Raw genomic sequence first — 22,215 nt, forward strand, 5'->3', positions numbered from 1 at the left:
GCAATAGAATACGTTAAAATACGAGTAAATAAGAAACCTATTATGCATTTTTTAATTAAGGCATGGCTAATTAGAAAATTAGACTAAAGTCTGCATGGTTTGGCAACAGTCAGCTTACGTACGAAAGCACATGACTCGGTCTGAACCAACGAGTATTACTAGTATAGCTTATAACTCGTTGGCCTGAACAGCTGATTTCCGACTCTTACTCATTCGAGTAGGGTTGAATTGGTTGCAAGACTTCGTAATGGCAGAAAATAACGATACTTGTTAATGTCTTTATTTAATTTGCAATAAAACCGACCATCTTATCTTTTTTCACGGTAAGATTACAAATCAGAATCGTACGGATAGCACTTACCGAGTAAAATAGTGTTAACGTTTATAGCTTTTTTTTTTTTAAGATGGGACATGACAGTTAAGCGGCCGAGCTTGGAACTACAGTGCTATGTTGCCAATATGGTCTACCACGCTAAGACGAAACGGTAAGTTTGGCAACTCAACCGTTGTTACCATAGCAACAGGCCTACCACGCTATGTGACATTCAGTTGTTTTTCCGATCGCAATGCTCCTGTCATGTCCCATCTTTAAAAAAATAGGTATAGAGGAAGATTATATTTTTCTGAGAAAAGTAGCCTATTCATTTGGGACTAATACGGTATTGATAGGCTATTTTCTGTTTACTCTATTATAGAAATAAACTATTAAAATCTGCACAGTCGTATTATTTTTAATCTGTGTATAACATTATTGCATAAAATAAATAATTAATGGCTTTTAATACCTGAAAGTATCGCAGCTCACCTTTGTCTCCAGTTGCGATGCCTAGTGCCTGATCTTTTGTATTGAAACCTGGATTCGGCTTCTCTCATACTTCGCTGATATTTCTTCATTTTTACCCACGATCGACCAGCGGTATCAAACGTGCACCATACCGTGATGAGGACGCTCAGCATCACACACCAATTACAGATCACAATTCCTGCATACAGAATGTACAGTACCGTATTAGAAACTATTACATGCAGAGTGCAATTTGAAAGGCCGAAAACAACAAAAAGCATAGAGTAGAAAATTTCTGCAAATACTGTAATAATAATAATAATAATAATAATAATAATAATAATAATAATAATAATAATAATAATAATAAAATAACAATAATGATGTACTATTGCATATTATCCCTTATACAGGGTGATTCAAAAGTCGCGCGACATAGGACATCTCCGTTATTAATGTCAGTACAAAAAATAGTTTCAAATACATGTTTTAGATATTGGTACGTGTAGTTCATGTGCAAAATTTAAATAAAATCGTAATAGCCATTTTTGAGAAAATTGCAAGAAACTTGTTCGCGTTTCAAGTAAAGTACCAGTTTGGTTAGGGAAAACGCATCCAAAACTTTGGTGTCACATCTCTGGAGGGTACGAAACTTAAATTAGAAATGTGGTTTGGGTCGCGCGCCGTAATTAATAAATTGTGTTTTTTGTGTAGACAGTTTCTTGCTATTTTCTCAAAAATGGCTCTTACGATTTTCTTTAAACTTTGCACATGAACTAAACGTATCAATATCTAAAACATTTATTTGAAACTATTTTTTTGTACTTACAATAATAACGCAGATGTCCTATGTCGCGCGACTTTTCAATCACCCTGTATTATAATAATAATAATAATAATAATAATAATAACAATAATAATAATAACAGTAATGACAATAATAATAATGTACTATTGTACATTATTCGTACGGACTGAAAGGTCCGGGGTTCGATCCCAGGTGGTGACAGGATTTTTTCTCGTTGCCAAACTTTCAGAACGGCCCCGAGGTTCACTCAGCCTTCTATAAAATTGAGTACCGGGTCTTTCCCGGGGGTAAAAGGCGGTCAGAGCGTGGTGCCGACCACACCACCTCATTCTAGTGCCGAGGTCATGGAAAGCATGGGGCTCTACCTCCATGCCCCCCAAGTGCCTTCATGGCATGTTACGGGGATACCTTTACCTTTTATTATTATTATAACAGTAATGACAATAATAATAATGTACTATTGTACATTATTCATATTATTATTATTATTATTATTACTATTATTATTATTACTATTATTATACATTATGTTATTTATTATCATCACAATTAAATGAGAATGTTATGGTGATATCCAGATGTCTATTGATATGCAATTCAAGGGAAACGAGGAAACAGCAGTTGCAAGATGGCGGCACGTTTGCACGAGTGTACCTTTGGCGACTTCATCCGAGCAATGATGCATGCTTTGTCTTGGGCTGGTAATGATGCACCCAATACTCATCACCTGTAACTATCCGGGTTAGCATATCGTTCCCTTCATCCTGTCTCCTCAGATCAAGTCGCCAACCTTTTCCATACTTGTCCGCCCTTCCGAGAAAATCTGCATTAATTATTGTAGACAGCTTGAGGTGCGAGACATCTTGCCCAGAAAAATCGCACAACAGAGTGCTACTCGACAATGGTACACTCGTGTCGCCATATTGCAACTGTTGCTTCTTTGTTTTTCTTGTGACGTTTGTGCGCACATAGATCACCTTGACACCTACATAATACTGTCATGTAGGGGTGACAGCTTCAAGCTCCTCATTGAAAAATATTGATAGCTAATCAGGTTTCTAACTTACTGATTCGCCTAGTAACATTATAAAAAAAACTGAGCCCTATTATGTGGACTGGTTCAAAATTTGATTACATTGGCTTTAACAAAATAAGTACAAGTTTATTTTGCACTAAACCACTCAAACTTCAGATTTAACACTTATTATAAGTGTTAAGTCCTTATAGGCCAGTTTCTATCTGATGATTTTCCAATTCACTGCGGCCTAAAGCAAGGAGATGCACTATCATATTTACTTTTTTTTTTCGCTCTAGAATATGCCATTAGGAAAGTCCAGGATAACGCAGAGGGTTTGGAATTCAACGGGTTACAACCAACGTCTTTGGTTACAACAGCTGCTTGTCTATGCGATGACGTATATATGGTAGGATAAAATCCACAAACTATTAGGGAAAACACGGGAATTTTGCTCGAAGCAAGTAAAGAGATAGGTTTGGAAGTAAATTCCGAAAAAAAACAAAGTATATGATTATGTCTTGTGACCAGAACATAGTACGAAATGGAAATATAAAAATTGGAAATTTATCTTTTGAAAAGGTAGAAAAGTTCAAATATCTTGGAGCAACAGTAACAAATATAAATGACACTCGGGAGGAAATTAAACACAGAATAAATATGGGAAATGCCTGTTATTATTTGGATGAGAAGCTTTTGTCATCCAGACTGAACTCAATAAAGCTGAAAGTTAGAATTTATAAAGCAGTTATATTACCGGTTGTTCTGTATGGTTTTGAAACTTGGACTGTCACTTTGAGAGAGGAACAGAGGTTAAGGGATTCGAGAATAAGGTGCTTAGGAAAATATTTGGGGCTAAGAAGGATGAAGCTACACGAGAATGGAGAAAGTTACACAACGCAGAACTGCACGCATTGTATTCTTCACACGACAATTAGGAATATTAAATCCAGACGTTTGAGATGGGTAGGGCATATAGCACGTATGGGAGAATCCAGAAATGCATATAGAGTGTTAGTTGGGAGGCCGGAGGGAAAAGTACCTTTGGGGGGACCGAGACGTAGATGGGAGGATAATATTAAAATGGATTTGAGAGAGGCGGGTATGATGGTAGGGACTGGATTAATCTTGCTCAGGATAGGGACCGATGGCGGGCTTATGTGAGGGTGGCAATGAACCTCCGGGTTCCTTAAAAGTCATTTGTAAGTAAGTTGTATTATAAGTGTTCATAAAGAGTTCGTATTATTACTTGTACGATAAGTTAATTTTATTTGATCAAGTTCCTGATATGTAGAGCTGCAAATCAGTTGTTATGTGTAGCAAATAATGGTAAGTTTTCCAACAAACAATAGGTTATAAATTTCTTCATTAATTACTTGATTTGGAAAGAACACATTAAATAGGTCCATATTACTCCAAAATTTTCTTCAACCTGTTATGCTATTAGCTATCTCAATGAAGTATCCTTCTTCTATTAATACACTAAAGTTAATATATTGTGCTTAATTCCAATCTATTATGGAATGTGATTTAATTTTTGGGGTTAATTCGTCGTTCAGGTAAATGATTTTTATTTTACAAAAAGTAAAGTAAGTATTAGATTTCAATGCGATGTCTACTTAATTCCATTGTGTCGCTACTTTTACAATGCCCTGAAAATTCCAGTATGCTAATGTTGAATCTCGGACATGATTTTCACACCACGAGCAGACTCTCACACTCGAGCAAAACATCACTGTTAGATATGAGCAGAAGCATTCACACAGTAAAACGAGAAGTGGGAGACACGGTTAGGTGGATTACCAAATTAATACCTTGATCCCCGTCTGCAGAGTTTCAGCGCGATCTGAAATTCTGTAGGAAAGCAAAATGTTCTATTCCTTTGTTAACATACCAGTTCGTGACGACAAATTTTAATTAGATCTCAACTAAAGCATTAATTTGCCTTCCAAGAAACCTCTATTGCTGGTCGACACTGTCATTATTTCTATACTTTCATTATGTTTATGTTCATCGGTATGTCTGCTCCAAACTACGAAAAAATAAACATTGTTCTACTTAATTTGTGCCAGTGTGACATATTGAAGTGTATTAGGAATAATAACCATTAGAAAGTTGTGTCAGAAACTCCTGTAGATAAATTCATTAAACCCCTACTTAGTAATGTATGGAAGTTCCACACACAGAAAAAGTTTTCCAGTTTTCTTGTTATTTCAAGAGCAAAGAATATAATAAATTAACGAAGAGGAATAAAAAGCTATTAGATTCGCGAAACAAAGTAATATTTTAATCACATATTACAAACATACAGCATAGGGCCTATATCCACAACAACTTCACTTCTTATTGTGTTATAATGAAACCCAATACGTGTATACAAGTTATTCGGGAAATTTCTTGCTAAAAGTAATTAAATTTGCACAAGTTCACAGAAATAGGGCCGACGGTCGAGAGTTTACAGTTTTTGAATTCGATGTACGTAACTGACAAAGACAGAAACAAGCACTTCTGTCGTACAGTCGATAATTTTCAATATTACTCGAATGTCAGATGTTGAAACTAGCTGTGATTATCATGTGGGATATCAGCATGATTTTTGCCCTAAATTTTTTTCCTCGCATATAACACGCAGCCTGAATTTTTAATCCAAACATTGTGGAAAAAGAGCGTCCATCTATTTATTTATTTTGCTAATAATTTTAACATAAAATATAATATAAACAGAAAAAACTTTAGCTCGCCCCTGAAAGAGTAGAACTCGTGCTCAGGGGCGGATTCCTGAATTGAAATTAAGAAATATATAATACAATTTGTCTTATGTCTATTATGCAATAAGAATATGTAAATTCAAATATACAATTTTTCAAGTTTTATAAAATCCATACATAACATTTTAAATTTAATACTGGAACTAATAGAATTGACAAGATTAGGATATTTAAATATAAATTTGTTATATATTCTTGGGCCTAAATTACTACTATGATTAAAGACTGTAGCAGTGTTGCATTTTGGTTCAAAGAATCTTAAAGAATGCATACCTTTTGTTTCATAACTATGAGAATACAATTCAAAATTATTTAGATTTTTATGTATGAAAGTTATTAATACAATATAATAAATTTGTCTTATTTTAAGAACATTAAAGTCTAAAAACAATTTTTGAGATAGAAAATCAATAGGTTTATGAAGACATATTTTAATTATTTTCTTCTGTAATAAATAAAGTAGATTAAAATTGGATTTAAATAAGTTACCCCATCCTATAATTCCGTACATAATTACCGATTGAAATAAAGTTAAGTACAGTATATTGTGCGTAATAAACTTATTAACAAGTAATTCCACTGTATAAGGCAACAATTAGTTATGTAATTTAATACTTAATATAGATGTAGGAAGTTTGTTACATTTTTAAGATAATGAGAATGGAATAATTGCGGTTTTATTTTCGTTGATAGAAAGATAATTTAAATCAAACCATTTTTTTTATTAATTTAAGCCCATTCTTTGAATTATTATATGCATCATACCAGATTTTTCCACCAAAAAGTAAAACTGTGTCATCTGGATAAGAATAATGTACACCATTCTATTGTTGTAAGTCAATTTTTAATAAGTAATTAACATGTATTAAAAATATAATAGGGCCTAGAACTGTGCTTTGGGGAACACCTATAGCCTATTAGTAATTGAAGGTTCATTTGAATAATTGTCAATTTTCGTTATTTGAATTCTGTCGTTGAGATACGATTTTATTAAGTTTAAAGCATTACCTTTGATTCCTAATAAGTCTAATTTCTCAATTAAGATATGTTTCACTGTATCAAATGCTTTTCTTATGACCAGGAAAATAACAATACATCTGTTACCTTGATCAAATTCTCTAACAATTTTTTTAGAAACTTGATATACTCCATTTGAAATTTTTTCGAAAACCAAATTGATTATCACCTAATATATTATGTTTATCGAGATAATTAATTAATCGAACTTTAATATATTTTTATAGTAATTTTGAAATACATGAAAGTAATGATATTGGTCTATAATTGTTCATATTTCTTTCGTCTCCTGTTTTAAAAATAGGTTTCACAATTTAATTTTTTAATTTATTACGCCAGTAAATACGGTAATAAGTTCAACGCTTTTGTCTATGTCTTTCTCTACTATCTAATTCTTAAAAACATCTTCAGACTAATACAATATGTAAGACTCAGTATACAATTTAGGCAACTTCAACTTTTTAGATATGGGAATGAGTGCTGTGTCATTTGGATAATCATTCTTTTGGGTAATTAGTTAGTTGGGTGGGCAGTCTTTCAGGTAGACGGTCAGACAGTTTGTAGTCAGTCATTCTGTCGTTCAGTAGGCCAGACATCTCGTTAGTCTATCTGTACTACCATTTTTTTTGTCAATTGGACCGTAACTATAATTACCAGTGACTTTGTGGTAATTAGTTACAAACAGTAATATCACAAGAACTTCAGAATCTTCACAGCAGTTCATTTATTATGGATCAATTTTAAAAAAGGCTAAAAAAGTCAAGTTTTGACTCAGTCTTTCCCTCTCTCTCTTTTATGGTTCTTGTTAAATACTTTAGTAATTTCCTTCATTAAAAAGTTTGAAAAGACTTCGTTTCCTTCATGTTAACAAGCCAGGATGAAAAACGAGCAGTAAGCATAACGACAAAGCTACTCAAGTGCTCCCAAAACTCTCTGCCTAGTTGTTAAATCCTAACATACGCAGTTTCGAGTGTCCTTTCTTCCAACAGCACTTACAGGATAGTGTGCAATTGCGAAAAATATCTTGGTGCTTAAAAGTCCTCATTTAGATGGTAATAAAACGTTCATTTTCTTTTAAATCTATAGATTAAGTCTACCACTGTGAAGTAACGTCTGGCATGTCTCATTGTGAAATCAGCGGACCCGGGTTCAAATCCTGGTTGCCACAAGTTACCTGGTTTGACATTTTCTTCGATGTTTTCCCGAAACTAACTGAAGCAGAATTGCTTGGCAAATTTCGACGCTGGACCTCGGACTCATTTCTTCACATGCCACTATCACCGTTAATAGGGACCGTATTCTGTCCCAGGCCGTACAGAAATAAGGTTAGTTCTTCATAGACTATATGGACGTGACGTCAAATTTAGCGCGTACCACAGGTATATACTATCAGGGAATTCTTGCATCTTGTTTGTGCTGCAATTTACTTTCTACAGGGACATCATTTTATTTTTACTTCAATTTTTATTGTACCTGAGTTTTTGAATGTACTTCACTCCCACCCCTTCTACTAATGAAGTTCAACCGTCTTCCACACAGATCCAAGACCGCATATACAGTCATAGTAGCCTTACCGTCACAGTACGTTCCGAAAATATGTTCGCGTTTTCCAATGATGAAAGAGCTTTCAATATTGCATCATTTTCGCACAGGTACTGTCGTCCATTTGCCTACGTCGCATTCCGGTTTTCCCCACCAGCTTCTATTCGCCTCTCTGTAAAGGCTAGTGGCTGGGCTGTCTTAGCTTTTTTCTGAGAACATTAATTTCTGTTAGGAATAATTGGACATCTACGTAATATTATACCCATACAACTGTTTAAAATAACTTAAATAAAAGGGCCTCGTTAAGTAATTAACTGTCACGTGATTTTCCTCCTTTCTACGATCCTGCGACATAACCACTTGGACGGACAGTAGATAGCATGTCTGAGTAATTTTATCTTTTCGGATCGAGCAAAAGTGAAGATTGAATTTACAGTACGTACGGTATTCTTTTATAGAGTAGGTACAGAATTATTTCAACATGAGTTACTAGTACGAAGGACGAAACTGGTAATTGGAATTACATAGATTAGAATTGAAGCCTGTATCGAAATGAACCGCCACCATTTTGAAAAATGTGTTTACATATCCATATTATGATTATTTTTCGATTTAACTTCATTCTTTATAGTGTACGCTAATGTGCTATAGACAGTATAATATACACTACATAATGAATACGTCCGTATATGGACAGCTCAGTTCGTGAGTAAAAACACTCATTGTTAATACTGTACTGCATTCCGATTAAACAAAAACCTAATGAAAATTATCAAACTCAAAAGCGTGATATTTCATAATTTACGTAAATGGATGAATTACTTTTCTTCCCTCCTATACCTAGTAAAGTGATTTGTTTGTATATTACGCCATCGAACTCCAGTCGTGGAATGGGATAGTAACCGTTGATTCAAAGGTATAGCCAGGTTAATGTCAGAAATGTTAGTAAAAATAAAATGATGTCCCTGTATTTATGATTCAAAACTATACCTCGCAGACTCTTCACAATGCATTATAGTGATAAAGACTGATATTATGATGAAGTTTCCTACAATTTAAATTATTTATTCACTTATTCGATTGATTTATTTTTACTGGCAGAGATAAGGCCATAAGACTTTCTCTTCCACTCAACGAGTATAAAAATACATACAAAATACAAATAATAGCAATACAAAAAACAAGCAATAAAAATAATAGCAATGTTATTATTATTATTATTATTATTATTATTATTATTATTATTATTATTATTATTATAGTAAGAGCAAAATGTAGATGTGCTTAGTTACATGTAATTCCAAGAGTTAAACAATTACAGTTTAGTGTTAAATAAGATAATTTGGATCGAAGGAATGATTTATATAATGAAGGAAAATTGATACATTAAAAATAATAGTCATATTCTACAAGAAAGATCATATTCTAGAAACGAAAAGCAGTCTTTCTGACAATCGGCTTTTGATAGTTTAGTCAATGTCTGATAGTTTCTTACAGTACATATACTAAAGTAAGTTATTTTTACTATTTACATTATCATAAAGAATATAGGCTTACGTTGATCGAACATATTTACACTATCTTATACTATTTACAAAATAAGTAGGCTGGCTATATAGTATTATTAAATCAAATATCTTTCATCACAATACACAACACTGTACATAATAGTGTAAATAATGTTTGGCAATGTAGACCTACATTCTTTATCATAGTGTATAAGGTAATAAAAATAGCATATTCTCTTTCCAGCTAAAGATTTTAAGTAAATGTAAATAAATGCACGTGGCATAATGGTTCCTGATTGGCTTTTGGACGCACAACGTCTCCAAACTCATGCTTGTCATCTTCTTCCTCACATTAAAATAGTTCCTTCTAAAAAAATAAAATGTATACTAAACATGGAATACGAGTGAATTAAACATGCTTATAAGAACACTTTCTTACGATTTAAACAACATGTTTATATTAGTAGTGTCAGACATTGCGTGTTAAATCATTGTAACGTGTATTATGGCAACGCGTATGCGTAATAGGCATTAAATCCCTCCCAAGGTGACTTGCAGCTTCACAGAGCACATTAGCACAGCTGGTATAACACAGTGCGAGATTCAGTGTTGCCAGCCTCAAATAAATTTCTGTAGAATTAAATAAATTCTCCACTGTTCAAAAAATAACATTTAATCACGAATCTACAGAAAATGAAAATCCACTATTCCCAGTAGAGAATTAATAAATATTAACCCTCTGTGAGCATTTTACGGGTTAGTTCAATGAATGTGTTGAAATGTCTGCAATATATCAGACGGTGGCTGCACTGCGTGCTCATTTGCTGAAAATAATGCGCCCTGGTGGCTGCTTTGGTAGCTAGCTTGCGATTGCGGAGTAATACATTTCGGTTTTGTTTACGTCTACTTCAATCTTTAGTTGGAAATAGTGTAGTGTACATAGAGAAAATAATTGAAATTGTAAATATTAGTGTAATTGTTAAAGTGCTCCATGTTTTGTTCTGCGCAACTTGACCAAACAGGAGTCGCGTGAGCAGCCAATACTTAGCTTGCTAAATTCATGCGCAAAATCTCCAGTAATACCTAATTTTGTAGCCTCGTGACGATCCCTAACCATTACCAAAGCCAAGATTAAGTTCACGGTGCAGCGTACTGTATATGTACAACAGCGCGACCGTTCGGCTACAAATATCATTCACAGAACAAGAGCGGTAAGGAAGTAAGTAAGAGCCTCAGACTGCGTTGCAAGGCTTCGGGCTTCCATTCATAAAAAGAAAAAAATGAAAATGAAGAAATGGATTAGGTCTAGACAATCCATGTTTCAATTCATATTTTGGAGAGAGCATAATAAAATATTGTTGTTATTTTATCGCCGGGGGTCATAACTGATGTAAAATAAGTTTTTGAAATGGCATAGGTTCTGAGCAAAAATGTCACAAGGGACTAAACACAAAGTTAAGATTAGTGGTTAAAAGATTAATTTAAGTAAGATGTTGTAGTTCTTGTTTCTTACCCAAGATGGCTTCTTTGGCGCCCTCCACCGGACAGTCATGGTAGTGGTAGGTCAACCACATCACTCCTAGTACCAGCCAAACCAGCTCCACCATCATAATTCCTGCAATTATGAAATCACTTGATATTATTACAGCACGCTTATCAGCGATTGGTGAAGAACACAATAATTGGGTTGCAACTACCTTGCAAAGTCGTCTCCAAGACGGTCATACAACATAATAAGCCTTCGGGCTGCGGTGCTTCGGAACATACAATATGTCAAGTAATCCACGGCCAGTCCTCGATTTCATCTCTCCAAATACCATGTCGCTATCACAAATTACATCAGGCATGGGAAATATGTTCCCGCGCGGCCAGTGTTTGTACCACTACTTCATTTCTTCCTTCACAGATATTCCCTCTGTCTGCGTGTACGTACAGTAAGCAAAGGTTGAACCCGGTACCGTAGCGTTCTAATCAGGTGCTTGTAAATTGGTGGAATATGGCGAATAAATTACAGTTTTCGTTTTAATTTCCAAGAAGCGTTAATTCAGTAGCCCACGAACATTGCGTGCACGTATTTATTTATTTATTTAAATATTTATTTAGTTAAATATTTATTTATTTACTTATTTACTTACTTATTTACTTATTTATTTAGTTATTTACTTGTTATTTACTTATTTACTTACCTAACCTAACCTAACCTAACCTTATTTTTCTTATTTACTTACTTTATTTACTTATTTACTTACTTATTTACTTACTTATTTACTTACTTATTTACTTATTTATTTAATTATTTACTTACTTATTTATTTACTTATTTACTTACTTATTTACTTATTCACTCACTAATTTATTTATTTATTTACTTATTTATTTATGTCTATAACAGGATAAAGCTCCAATTACAATAGACGGTACAAATATTTGCTTAGAACGTAAAATTGGAGATAATATGAAAAAAGAGATAAAACAGGTAGAAATGCAAGATACAAGTGAAAATCCAAATGAAAATAAAAAGAACAGACACATACTACGTGACTAAAAGACACAGATACAGAAATAAATGAAAAAAAAAAAACAAAATAAGAAGGAATGAAGAATAGATAAATATAGATATTATAACCAAAAGATGTAAAATGTAGCTATATATGGCAAATTACAGAGTAATAAATAGATAGCAATACTATTTAAAATCAACTACCTTCAGTATATTAATAAGAAAATGTTTATATTTCATGCAAAAAATGCTGAATTATCCCTGCATCATCAGTAGATGAACTGTCTCTTTTCTTTAACATATGAACTTTTTTTATCTAAGCTTTGAATTGTAGCAAGGAGAAATATTCACTTCGTTCGCTACGAGTATTACCTTTGAAACGAATTTTAAGAAGCTCACATGCTTCACTTTGTACATTGCTGGATGCCTACGCAATAAGGCAAGGTTTGTAGTACCCTCTCTTGGTTTCCTCTCCCAAGTTCGAACATTACACAACGATAATAGTCACGAAGCAGACTCCAAACGCCTGCAATTTCGAATGCAGACTATCCGTGATACTCATATGACGGAGAAGTTGCCTACCGCTTGTGAGTCCCAAACAAGACTAAATAAATGGAATTTAATTTGAGGAAACTCGAGTGTCCTACCATAAGGGTTCAAATCCAGCCGTTTGCGATATATTTTAATTCCTCCGGGGGAAATTAAGCTGGAATGCCCGTGTCTAACATTTACGACACACAAAAGAACCCACTTTCTGAGAGAGAGAGAGCTCTGAGCAAGATATGTCAGCAATTTCACGCCTGTTTCAATGAATAACTTAAAACGTTGCTAAATAAAATGCTGCTATTACATACGTAAGGTGTAGCGAAAGACCTGTTAGATATATCACTTCAGATAAAGCTGCTGGGGTTCTTAGATGTTTAGAAATACTGTATACATTGTACATGTGTATGTAATACTAGTCTACAGGGTGAATGAGAAGTCGCTCCCTATTTTTAAACACCTATTTCTCAAAAGCTTTGCAACGGTTGGCCTCCATTTACTTTGAACAGTTGGTATAAGTAATAAGTAAACAATACTGAAACAATTAAGTATTACCCTGCCGTCGAAAGGTATGATAGGGTCGACTGTCTCTTTGGTGAGGTGGTACAAAGAAAACACTCCATATAAATCATCAACTCTCTCTGTTCACATTTATTAATAACACTATAGAAAAATGGAAATGAACCAAGGTCTCCATAAAAATACAATCACTGATAATTCACCAACGCATCGACACTAGCTTGCCACTAAAGGTCACTGAACTGGCATTCACCATTACACAAACTAGTAACGCCATCTGTTCTCACAGATTGTAATTATAAGTAGCTTGCTAGACAAGTCCCAACTTGTCTGATATGGCCGAAAGGCAAACACAACCAATGTAAAATCCCTTGACGAATGCCAGCTTATTCATGTATAATCTCATCCTCCATATGAAATCAACATCTTTCTACTAATCATAATAAACTTAACCTTACTGACATATAAAAACCTGTTATGATTCCTGGTAGGCCAGTCTCGAAACCAACTCAACAATGGTCTCTCTTCAACACTCACGCCTCCATAATCACACAGCATACTTCGCCGCAGCTCGGCTACGTTTCTGCCTGTAGTAAGTCACAAACCCTGTTAGATCCCAGACTACAGTAGTCCACGTCCCTCCCGAACTGGGTTATCCGTGATCCCATCACGGATAGCCGTTACACCAACCCACAGCTCTCCACAGCTGTCGTCCAACCTTACTCCACGAGAGTCTCCCCCAAAACGATCGTGTCGAAATTCTCCCCCAAGAAAACCGATACTAAAGAAATAATTAAAGCAAAATGGCCAATGAAAAATCAAAGCCCCTGTCACGTGATAACTTTAATTCGCTCCTTATACGTGAGAAAAAAGAGACCAAGAATGACGGAAATAAAACAAGCTATCTATAGGAGAAAGAAAGACTAAAAATAGAGGAGAAGGAAGCCACCTATGAAAAGTAAGGGTAACTAATAATAAAAAGAATATAACAAGAATAAAGAAGAAAAAAAGAAGGAAAGAAAGAAAGGAAGATAGTGTGCCGAAACTAAAACGGCACAGCTTTACACCAGCGGTGACCAAAGCGGGTGTCGTGATTACATCGTGTAATCACAGACATTCAAAACGGTACGAGGAGTTTAATTTACATTGCTGTGTGTTTCATTCACGTGCTGGAGACAAGCAGTGGCGGTATCATGTCGCTCTAGAAACTCTGTCTCCACAAGCAGTAAGAGGTGGTTTCGTAAAGAATGAGAAGGAGAATTTTTTTTGTTGTTCTGTCGGACAAAATGTAATATGTTTACTTTGCTCAACGGTTCAATTAGGAGTATATAGAAACATTATTTGCCACGCTGAATAATGTATTATTATTATTATTATTATTATTATTATTATTATTAATATTATTATTATTATTATTATTACTGTCCAATAAATATGTGTTTCTATAATTCTCCTGTACGTGATGAATATTAATATTTTTAAATCTCCTCCCTAGAAGGATAAAATTATTAGGTTTTATCTCAATTTTAATCTTCTTAATCTTTAGATGAGGGTAACTATTTATTAGTTATTCATTTAATAACAACATTGTAGAAAAACTGATTTAATATTACGTGCCAACGAACTGTTAAACGCCAGGAACTGACAAATCTTAAATCATAGCCAGGAAGAGAAATATGAGATAAATAAATGTAAGGGGTTTGAAATATCTCGTGCTCTAAAGCCTTTTAATAGAACAGAATTTCTCAAAAGAGTAATGATTAAAATAGCTTAAATAACTTGTCCATAAGAATTTAAAGAAATAAATATCAAAGGTCCTTCAATAACTGTATATTCGAATACAAAATATTACATTAGGTTACATGAACGTATCTTTGACTAGCGCTTTCGCTATTATAATAGCATCTTCAGGTCAGACTTGCGTGATATTAAGCTTTTCATATAAAGACATAGATGGACAAGTAACATCGAAATATATTAAGGTACATCTTTGTAATTTTTTATATTCTCACGTCATGTACCTTAATATATTTCGATGTTACTTGTCCATCTACGTCTTTACATGAAAAGCTTAATATCACGCAAGTCAGACCTGAAGATGCTATTATAATAGCGAAAGCGCTAGTCAAAGACACGTTCATGTAACCTATGTAATATTTTGTATTTTGAATAGACAGTTATTGAAGGACTTTTGATATTTATTTCCTTAAATTTGTTAACTTGTCGGACCAACATGTATTTCAAATATTGTCCATAAGAAGCTTTTAATTTTCAAAAAGTATGAATTTCTCGTCCAAGTATTGAGAGAAGAATTTAGAAAATTCCTGATTATACCCAAGAGGAAGGTTAAAAAAAAAGAAACAAGAAAAATCGTATATTATTCACTGGCTCTTGATGACAGTAGTAACATTACTGATACAGCAAAGCTTGAGATTTTTATCCGCAGGATTGATCAAGATGTTAGTACAGGAACCACCACTGGTTGTAGTTTTCATGTCAACTACCTTTCCTCCGTCTCCTTACTTCATAGGCTGTCTGTCGCATGTAATCACTGCAGCTCGAGTTTTTCTCACCGCTGGTTTACACAATAGAAACCCCCATTTTTGCTCACACACTGCTCACACATTGTCATTGCATGTGCGAAAGTCATAACTTAATACGTGCTCCAGCATTTTCAAGACATTTCCTCAAACGGACAGGTACATGTTCCACTACTTTTCTTAGATAATCGGAGGGGAGTAGCAGTCATGACTTCACCGATCCTATCTTCAAGCTCATCAAGAGGTTTGCTCCGAAACACTTCTTCATTGGCCCATCCCCATAAAAACAAGTCACATGTGGTCAGGTCTGGACTTCTTGCTGGCCATTCTGTTGGTCCCCGACGGCCAATCCACCGTCCTGGGAAGTGTCCAATGAGTCCAAGCAACCAAGGCAAAATGCGGAGGAGCACCGTTTTGCATAAGTAGCAGTTCATGTGCTTCGTCCCATGCAGAAATTGTAAGCCAAACAGAATGTTGTAACATTGCCAAGCAACGTTCACCATTCATGATGTCTCGCAACAGATATGGTTCAACAACACGAAGTCCAGACCTGACCCCATGTGACTTCTTTTTATGAGGATGGGCCAAAGAAGAAGTTTTTCGGAGCAAACTTCAAACTGCAAATCAAGCTTTAAGGTATAACTCTCTGTAAAGTTGATTTGAATAATTTCGAGGGAAAAATTGTTCCGGGACCGGATATGGAACCCGGGACCTTTGGTTAAACGTACCAACGCTCTAGTAACTGAGCTACCCGGGAACTCTACCAGACACCCGGCTCCGGAACAAGTTTTCCCTCGAAATTATTCAAATCAACTTTACAGGGAGTTATACCTGAAAGTTTGATTTGCATAATACATGTCACTGTTCGTTAACAGAAAACCACAATTTAAGTCACACAGAGTTACAGACGTGGACAAATTATTAGACTAAAACTTTTTCTTGGAAACATAATATAATTCGTCATATCAACTATCAGTATAATTCACAGAGTCTCTATTGTTGTAAATATGATTGTTTACATCTTGTGGTATATTTTTCTAATGGTTAAGTATAATTTTTCTGGCTATGTTGGTACTACTGGTGTTTTAATTATATACTGCAGAAGATATTCTCCCATGGCCTGCAAGAAGACCGGACATGAACGAAATTGAAAATCTGTGATCTATACTGAAGAAGAAAGTGAACAAAAAGAGGCTTACAACAAAACATGGACTCATTTAAGCACTGTCTGATATCTGGCTAAATGATGCTGATATTCAAAGAAAGTGTCAAACTTTGGTTTCCAGCATCCCTGACAAAATCAACGTATTAATAAAGAATAAGGGAATGTTCACAAAATATTAGTAACCTCCAGACTCAATTTTCTGTTCATTATAACTGTGCAAAATACATTTTTGTTCATTATTTCTACCGATAAATACAGCTTCGTTGCACATATAATTAATTTAGTTTAATAATTTGTCTACGTCTGTAGTGTGCATCAATGTTGGTTGCTTGACGGTTGTCAGTCCACTTTGAGGTCTGTGGATATAGCGGGAAAAATTGGATCCGTGTCTGGTAGAGTTCACGGGTAGCTCAGTTGGTAGAGCGTTGGTACATTTAACCAAAGGTCCCGGGTTCGATACCCGGCTCCGGAACAATTTTTCTCTCGAAATTATGCAAACCTCAAACTCTTGAAGAGCTCGAAGATAGGATCCGTGAAGTCATGACTGCTACTACCGCCGAATAACTGAGAAAAGTTGTGGAAAATGTACCTGTCCGTTTGTGGAAAATCTTGAAAATGCTGGGGCACGTATTGAGTTGTGACATTCGCACATTTGCAATGGCAATGTGTGAGGAGTCTGTGAGCAAAAATGGGGATTTCTATTGTGTAAACCTTTTAAGAAATAGGTGTTTAAAAATAGTGAGTAACTTCTCACCCACCCTGTAGTTGGACACTTGTAGCTTGTGAGGGACTGTACCGCTCAAGAGCATTCACAGCTGCACAATGCCGCTGCTTGAATTGGCGCCGTCTCTTGCAAGAAGTGCTTACTTGTGAAACAATGGCTTTGTAGTAAAAGCCGCGAGGAAACAGGTGATGCGAAGCTGGCAAGAGAGAACGGGAATTGGAAAATGTTGTTTTCAGTATATAATTATCGGATGTCCGAGAAATTTGCAGGAAGAGAAACACTTTGAAGCAAAATACATACATATTGTACAGAGACATAATTTTATTTTACTTCAATTTTTACTGTACCTGAGTTTTTTAATGTACTTCACTCCCACTCCCTCTACTAGTGAACTTCCAACTATTCTCCTCACAGAACCAAGCGTCTACAGTCAAAGTCGCCTTAAGGTCGTAGTAAACACAAACAGTATTGAGTTAGTGAGTATAGTACGTTCCAGAAATATATTCGCGTTTTCCAGTGACGAAAGATCTTTCAATATTGAATCATATTTTCGCACAGGTACTGTCGTCCGTTTGGCTACGTCGCATCCCGATTTCCCCCACCCGCAACTGTTTAAAATAACTTAAATAAAAGTAAATAAATGCCACGTGATTTCTCCCCTTTCTACGACCTTGCTACATACCCACTTGGACGGACAGTTGATAGCATGTCTGAGTAATGTTATCTGTGCGGTTCGGGCAGAAGTGAAGATTGAATTTACAGTACGTAAGGTATTCTTTTATATAATAGGTACAGAATTATTTCAACATGAGTTACTAGTACGAAGGACGAAACTGGTAATTGGAATTAGATGCAATAGTCTATAGTGCGATAATATGCACAAAAGAACTGAAGCCTGTGTCTAAATGAACGGCCACCATTTTCAAAAATGTTTAAATATCCATATTATGATTAATTTTCTATTTAACTTCGTTCTCTATATTGTACGCTAATGTGCTGTAGACAGTGTAATATATACTGCATAATGAATACGTTCGCATGGATAACTCAGTTCGTGAATAAAAACACTTATTGTTAATACTCTAATGTATTTTGATTAAACAAAAACCTAATGAAAATTATCAAATTCAAAATTACGATATCTCCTAGTTTACGTAAATGGATGAACTACTTTTCTTCCCTCCTATACCTAGTAAAGTGATTTGTTTGTATTTTACGCCAGTATCATTGAACTTCGATCGTGGAAGGGGGTAGCAAACGGTGTTTCCGGCTCTGAACCATTAATCCAAAGGTATAGCCAGGGTGATATTAAACATGTTAGTAAAAATAAAATGATGTCCCTGTACAATACTGCTAAGATTTCTTTACAGGAATGGATAACAATAATATAATTCAGCTCAAATTAAAACAAAAACCATAAAAAATTGGCATCAAGTTTTGTAGGATTAGGCGACAAACGAGTCGCAACTTCACTTTTAAGTGACAAACGATGTAACGTTTCCAGATAGTCTAATGGCAGAGCATCGGTGAAGCGAAGGAAGGGAACTATGCGAATGGAAAGTGGATTTGGAAAGTACTAGTTGTGATCTGTTTTTACATTTTTGTGACTTTTGCCCATAGTCACAGCGAGAGAGAGAGAGAGAGAGAGAGAGAGAGAGAGAGAGAGAGAGAGAGAGACCAACAGCAGACTGGGTTAGAGAGAGATATGCGGAGGGAAAGAGATAGAATAAGACAGTGAGCGAAGGAGAGAGGTATAAAGGGGAAAAAAGAAGATAGTGAGAGAAGAACAGATAATGACATAGAGAGGTAAGGAGAGACAGTGAGATATGGAGACTGAAAGAGATAGAGAAGATACAAAATACAGATTTCTCCTTGTCTTTCTCGTATTTTTCTCATATTCCCCTTGTTCTCCTTGTCTTACCGATGTTCTCTTTGACCTTCCTTTGTCCTCCTTTTGTTTCTTGTTATACTTGTATTACCATTATTCTCTTTGTCTTCCCCCTTTCCTCCTTTTCTTTCGCTTGAACTCTTTATCTTCCTCTCATTTTTCTTGTTTTTCAATTTTTCTTCTTGTAATTTCCTTGTTACCTTTCTAATCTCTTTGTTATCCTTGTCTTTCCCTTACTATCTTTATATTTCCCTTGCTAACCTTGTACATTAGGAATTAAGTACCGAATTTCTTTTGGGATGATGGGTTGCTCCTAGATGATTATGTTTTGCATGGAAACATGGTGTTCGCGATGACCCATTCTCTCGCTATGCAATGTCAACATGCTGTATATCTGCCTGGAAGTTAGGTAGCCGGCATTGAAAAGAGCATCTTTCATTTTTTGTTTACACTGCTTCGTCACCTTTCAACTACGTAGTGCTATGTAGTGTATTTGCTGACTGCTCTCCAGTTAGTGTTGTGTTTCTCATCTCGATCGGTGGTGGGCCGGTTCATTGGCCAGCACGGTCACCTGACCTCACGCCTCTTGATTTTTATTTGTGGGCACACATGAAGGCTTTGGTATATCAGAACCCGGTAGACACTGAGGAAGACCTAGTGTCACTAATTGCCGCTGCTATAGGCGAATTTCGCGATAATGCATATAATGTCCAATGGTCCTTGGTCCGACGAATGGAATTGTGTCGTCAGGGCAACGGCGGAAACTTTGAACACCTTCTGTGAGTTCCGTTCAAGTAAATGTAAACTGAATAAAACTGAGCTTCACCTCTCATGTCTTCTCTTCTTAACAAAGTAGACATCCTGTGCTTCGAAACCCATACCATTGTGGGATGTTAAAAAGTAGTCTACTCTGTACGTATTGTTCCCTCTTTCATTTCAAAGCACCTCTGGCTGCCTATCTCTCAGGGTACGCTATGTCAACTTCGGCATCACGCAGAATAAAAGCGACTCATTAGGGACACCAGATTCCTGTCTTTAAAATAAATAAGCAGACCCAACCTATCGTCCCTACAAAATTCGGTACTTATTTCTGAAACACCCTGTATAACCATACATACTCTATAACAACATTGGACATAACATTAATGGAAAAAATAAATACAAATATAAATAGGCTTATTCAAATGTTTCAAAAGTAACGCATAATTTCAGTTAAAATTGTGCCTTCACTCCTGTGCCAGGTACTGTGCACTTCTAATTATCAGAAAATAAGCTTCGGAAATTCGAATTAAATGTGCATTTTTGACGTTCGTTTAAATAGAAATTTCAAGAAAAGTAAACATTTATTCGAATTATTATTAAATTAACTTGTCTTTACTATACCTGTGATTGAGGTTCTGGCTGATATGTAATATCTGTTATCAGGCAGTACATCTAACTTGACGATATGTGTCAGAGGAAGAACAATCGTTTTTTATGCATCTGAAGTCTGATTAGTGAAATATGTAGCTAATCGGCGATGTATGTATTGTAGGGGGAAAGGAACTGGCCACCCTACCCCATTATCTCCTGGACTAATTGCTTCATGAGTGATCCCTTATTGGTGTGAGGTCCAAACCTGTCTTCGGACAGTTAACTATACCTGGTAAGGTTTATCTTGTCTCAGTAGCAATAAAACTAAGTCCCTTCAAATGAGGGTGGAGATTATAGGAGGGTTGTAAATTTTCAGGATTCCTTTCAAAACCTTGTTATTGTACAGGCTGCCGGAACTCAGTTTCTTGAAAGACAAGCTCAGTGACGGAACTACACAGTACGAAGAGAGATATTTTGTTATTTTATTTTGCGCTACAGAATGTAGCAACTAGACCCTTCCGCCACTGGATGGATGGACGGCATCGCTCCACTCCCCCATCGCCATAACAACACAGACGAAGTAAGACATATCTACTTTCTCTCTTTTCGCAGTGAGACAAGATACATCACACAGACTTTAAACAGGAACAATAGTCTTTACTGTATTTCGAAAATTATGACATTTTCTAGCAGAGATGATTTGTGTTTGATATGGTACTCACCCAGACGTATGTACAGGAGATACCGCATCGGCGCCCTGGCCTCGGTGTCCAAGATGCTGCCGCGCATGGCGACCACGGAAATGAACAGCTCGACCAGCAGAGAGCCGGTCAGGATGGCGAGGTACCCCAGAATGTGCTCCCACAAGAGGGCCACGCATCGCACGGAGCGGTCGAACTCCACGATGCCCAACATCACGCACAGCACGACGATCCTGGAACAAAGATACCAGAGTCCGTGTTCAATTCTGGATGAGTGCATTTGTTTATTTCAGAGCATCAGCATTTGTATTTGTTAGAGGTGTAATAGCAGGCAAAGGAGAATAGAAAAGAGAAGAAGAAATGAAGTGAAATGAGAAAAGTAAAAAGGAGAAAATAATAAAGTAGGAAGGACAGGTGAAGAAGCAAAGGAAGAGAAAAGGCCATAAGGATAGGGTGAAGAGAAGAGGGGAAGTAACATGAGCTGCAGCCAGGAAGTAAAAAGAAGGATAGCAATGGCCAAGGAAGCTTTTAATAGAAAAGAGAGTAGAATATTGTACGAAATGGAAATATAAAATTTGGAGATTTATCCTTCGAAGAGGTAAAAAAATTCAAATATCTTGAAGCAACAGTAACAAATATAAATAATACTCGGGAGGAAATTAAACGGAGAATAAATATGGGAAATGTCTGTTATTATTCAGTTGAGAAGCTTTTGTCATCTAGTCTGCTGTCAAAAATTCTGAAAGTTGGAATTTATAAAAACAGTTATATTACCGGTCATTCTGTACGGTTGTGAAACTTGGACTCTCACTCTGAAAGAAGAACAGAGATTAAGGGTGT

At 35.7% G+C, this 22,215-nt stretch overlaps 1 protein-coding gene across 2 annotated transcripts in view; it reads right to left on the reverse strand.

The window, feature by feature from the left end:
* Window positions 1-21,603, reverse strand: part of inaE (inactivation no afterpotential E) — an 81,751-nt gene extending 60,148 nt beyond the window's left edge. For both annotated transcript variants that reach the window (XM_069829479.1, XM_069829478.1), the window contains exons 1-3: window positions 21,397-21,603; window positions 10,956-11,057; window positions 806-983 (exon numbers count right to left, since the gene is read on the reverse strand). In XM_069829479.1, the coding sequence (XP_069685580.1) occupies window positions 806-983; window positions 10,956-11,057; window positions 21,397-21,589 (473 nt within the window). In that variant the 5' untranslated portion in view covers window positions 21,590-21,603. The remainder of the gene's footprint in view (window positions 1-805; window positions 984-10,955; window positions 11,058-21,396) is intronic.
* Window positions 21,604-22,215: the final 612 nt, after the last annotated feature.

The sequence above is a fragment of the Periplaneta americana genome, chromosome 6 (assembly GCF_040183065.1).
Source record: "Periplaneta americana isolate PAMFEO1 chromosome 6, P.americana_PAMFEO1_priV1, whole genome shotgun sequence".
Taxonomy (NCBI): Eukaryota; Metazoa; Arthropoda; class Insecta; order Blattodea; family Blattidae; genus Periplaneta; species Periplaneta americana.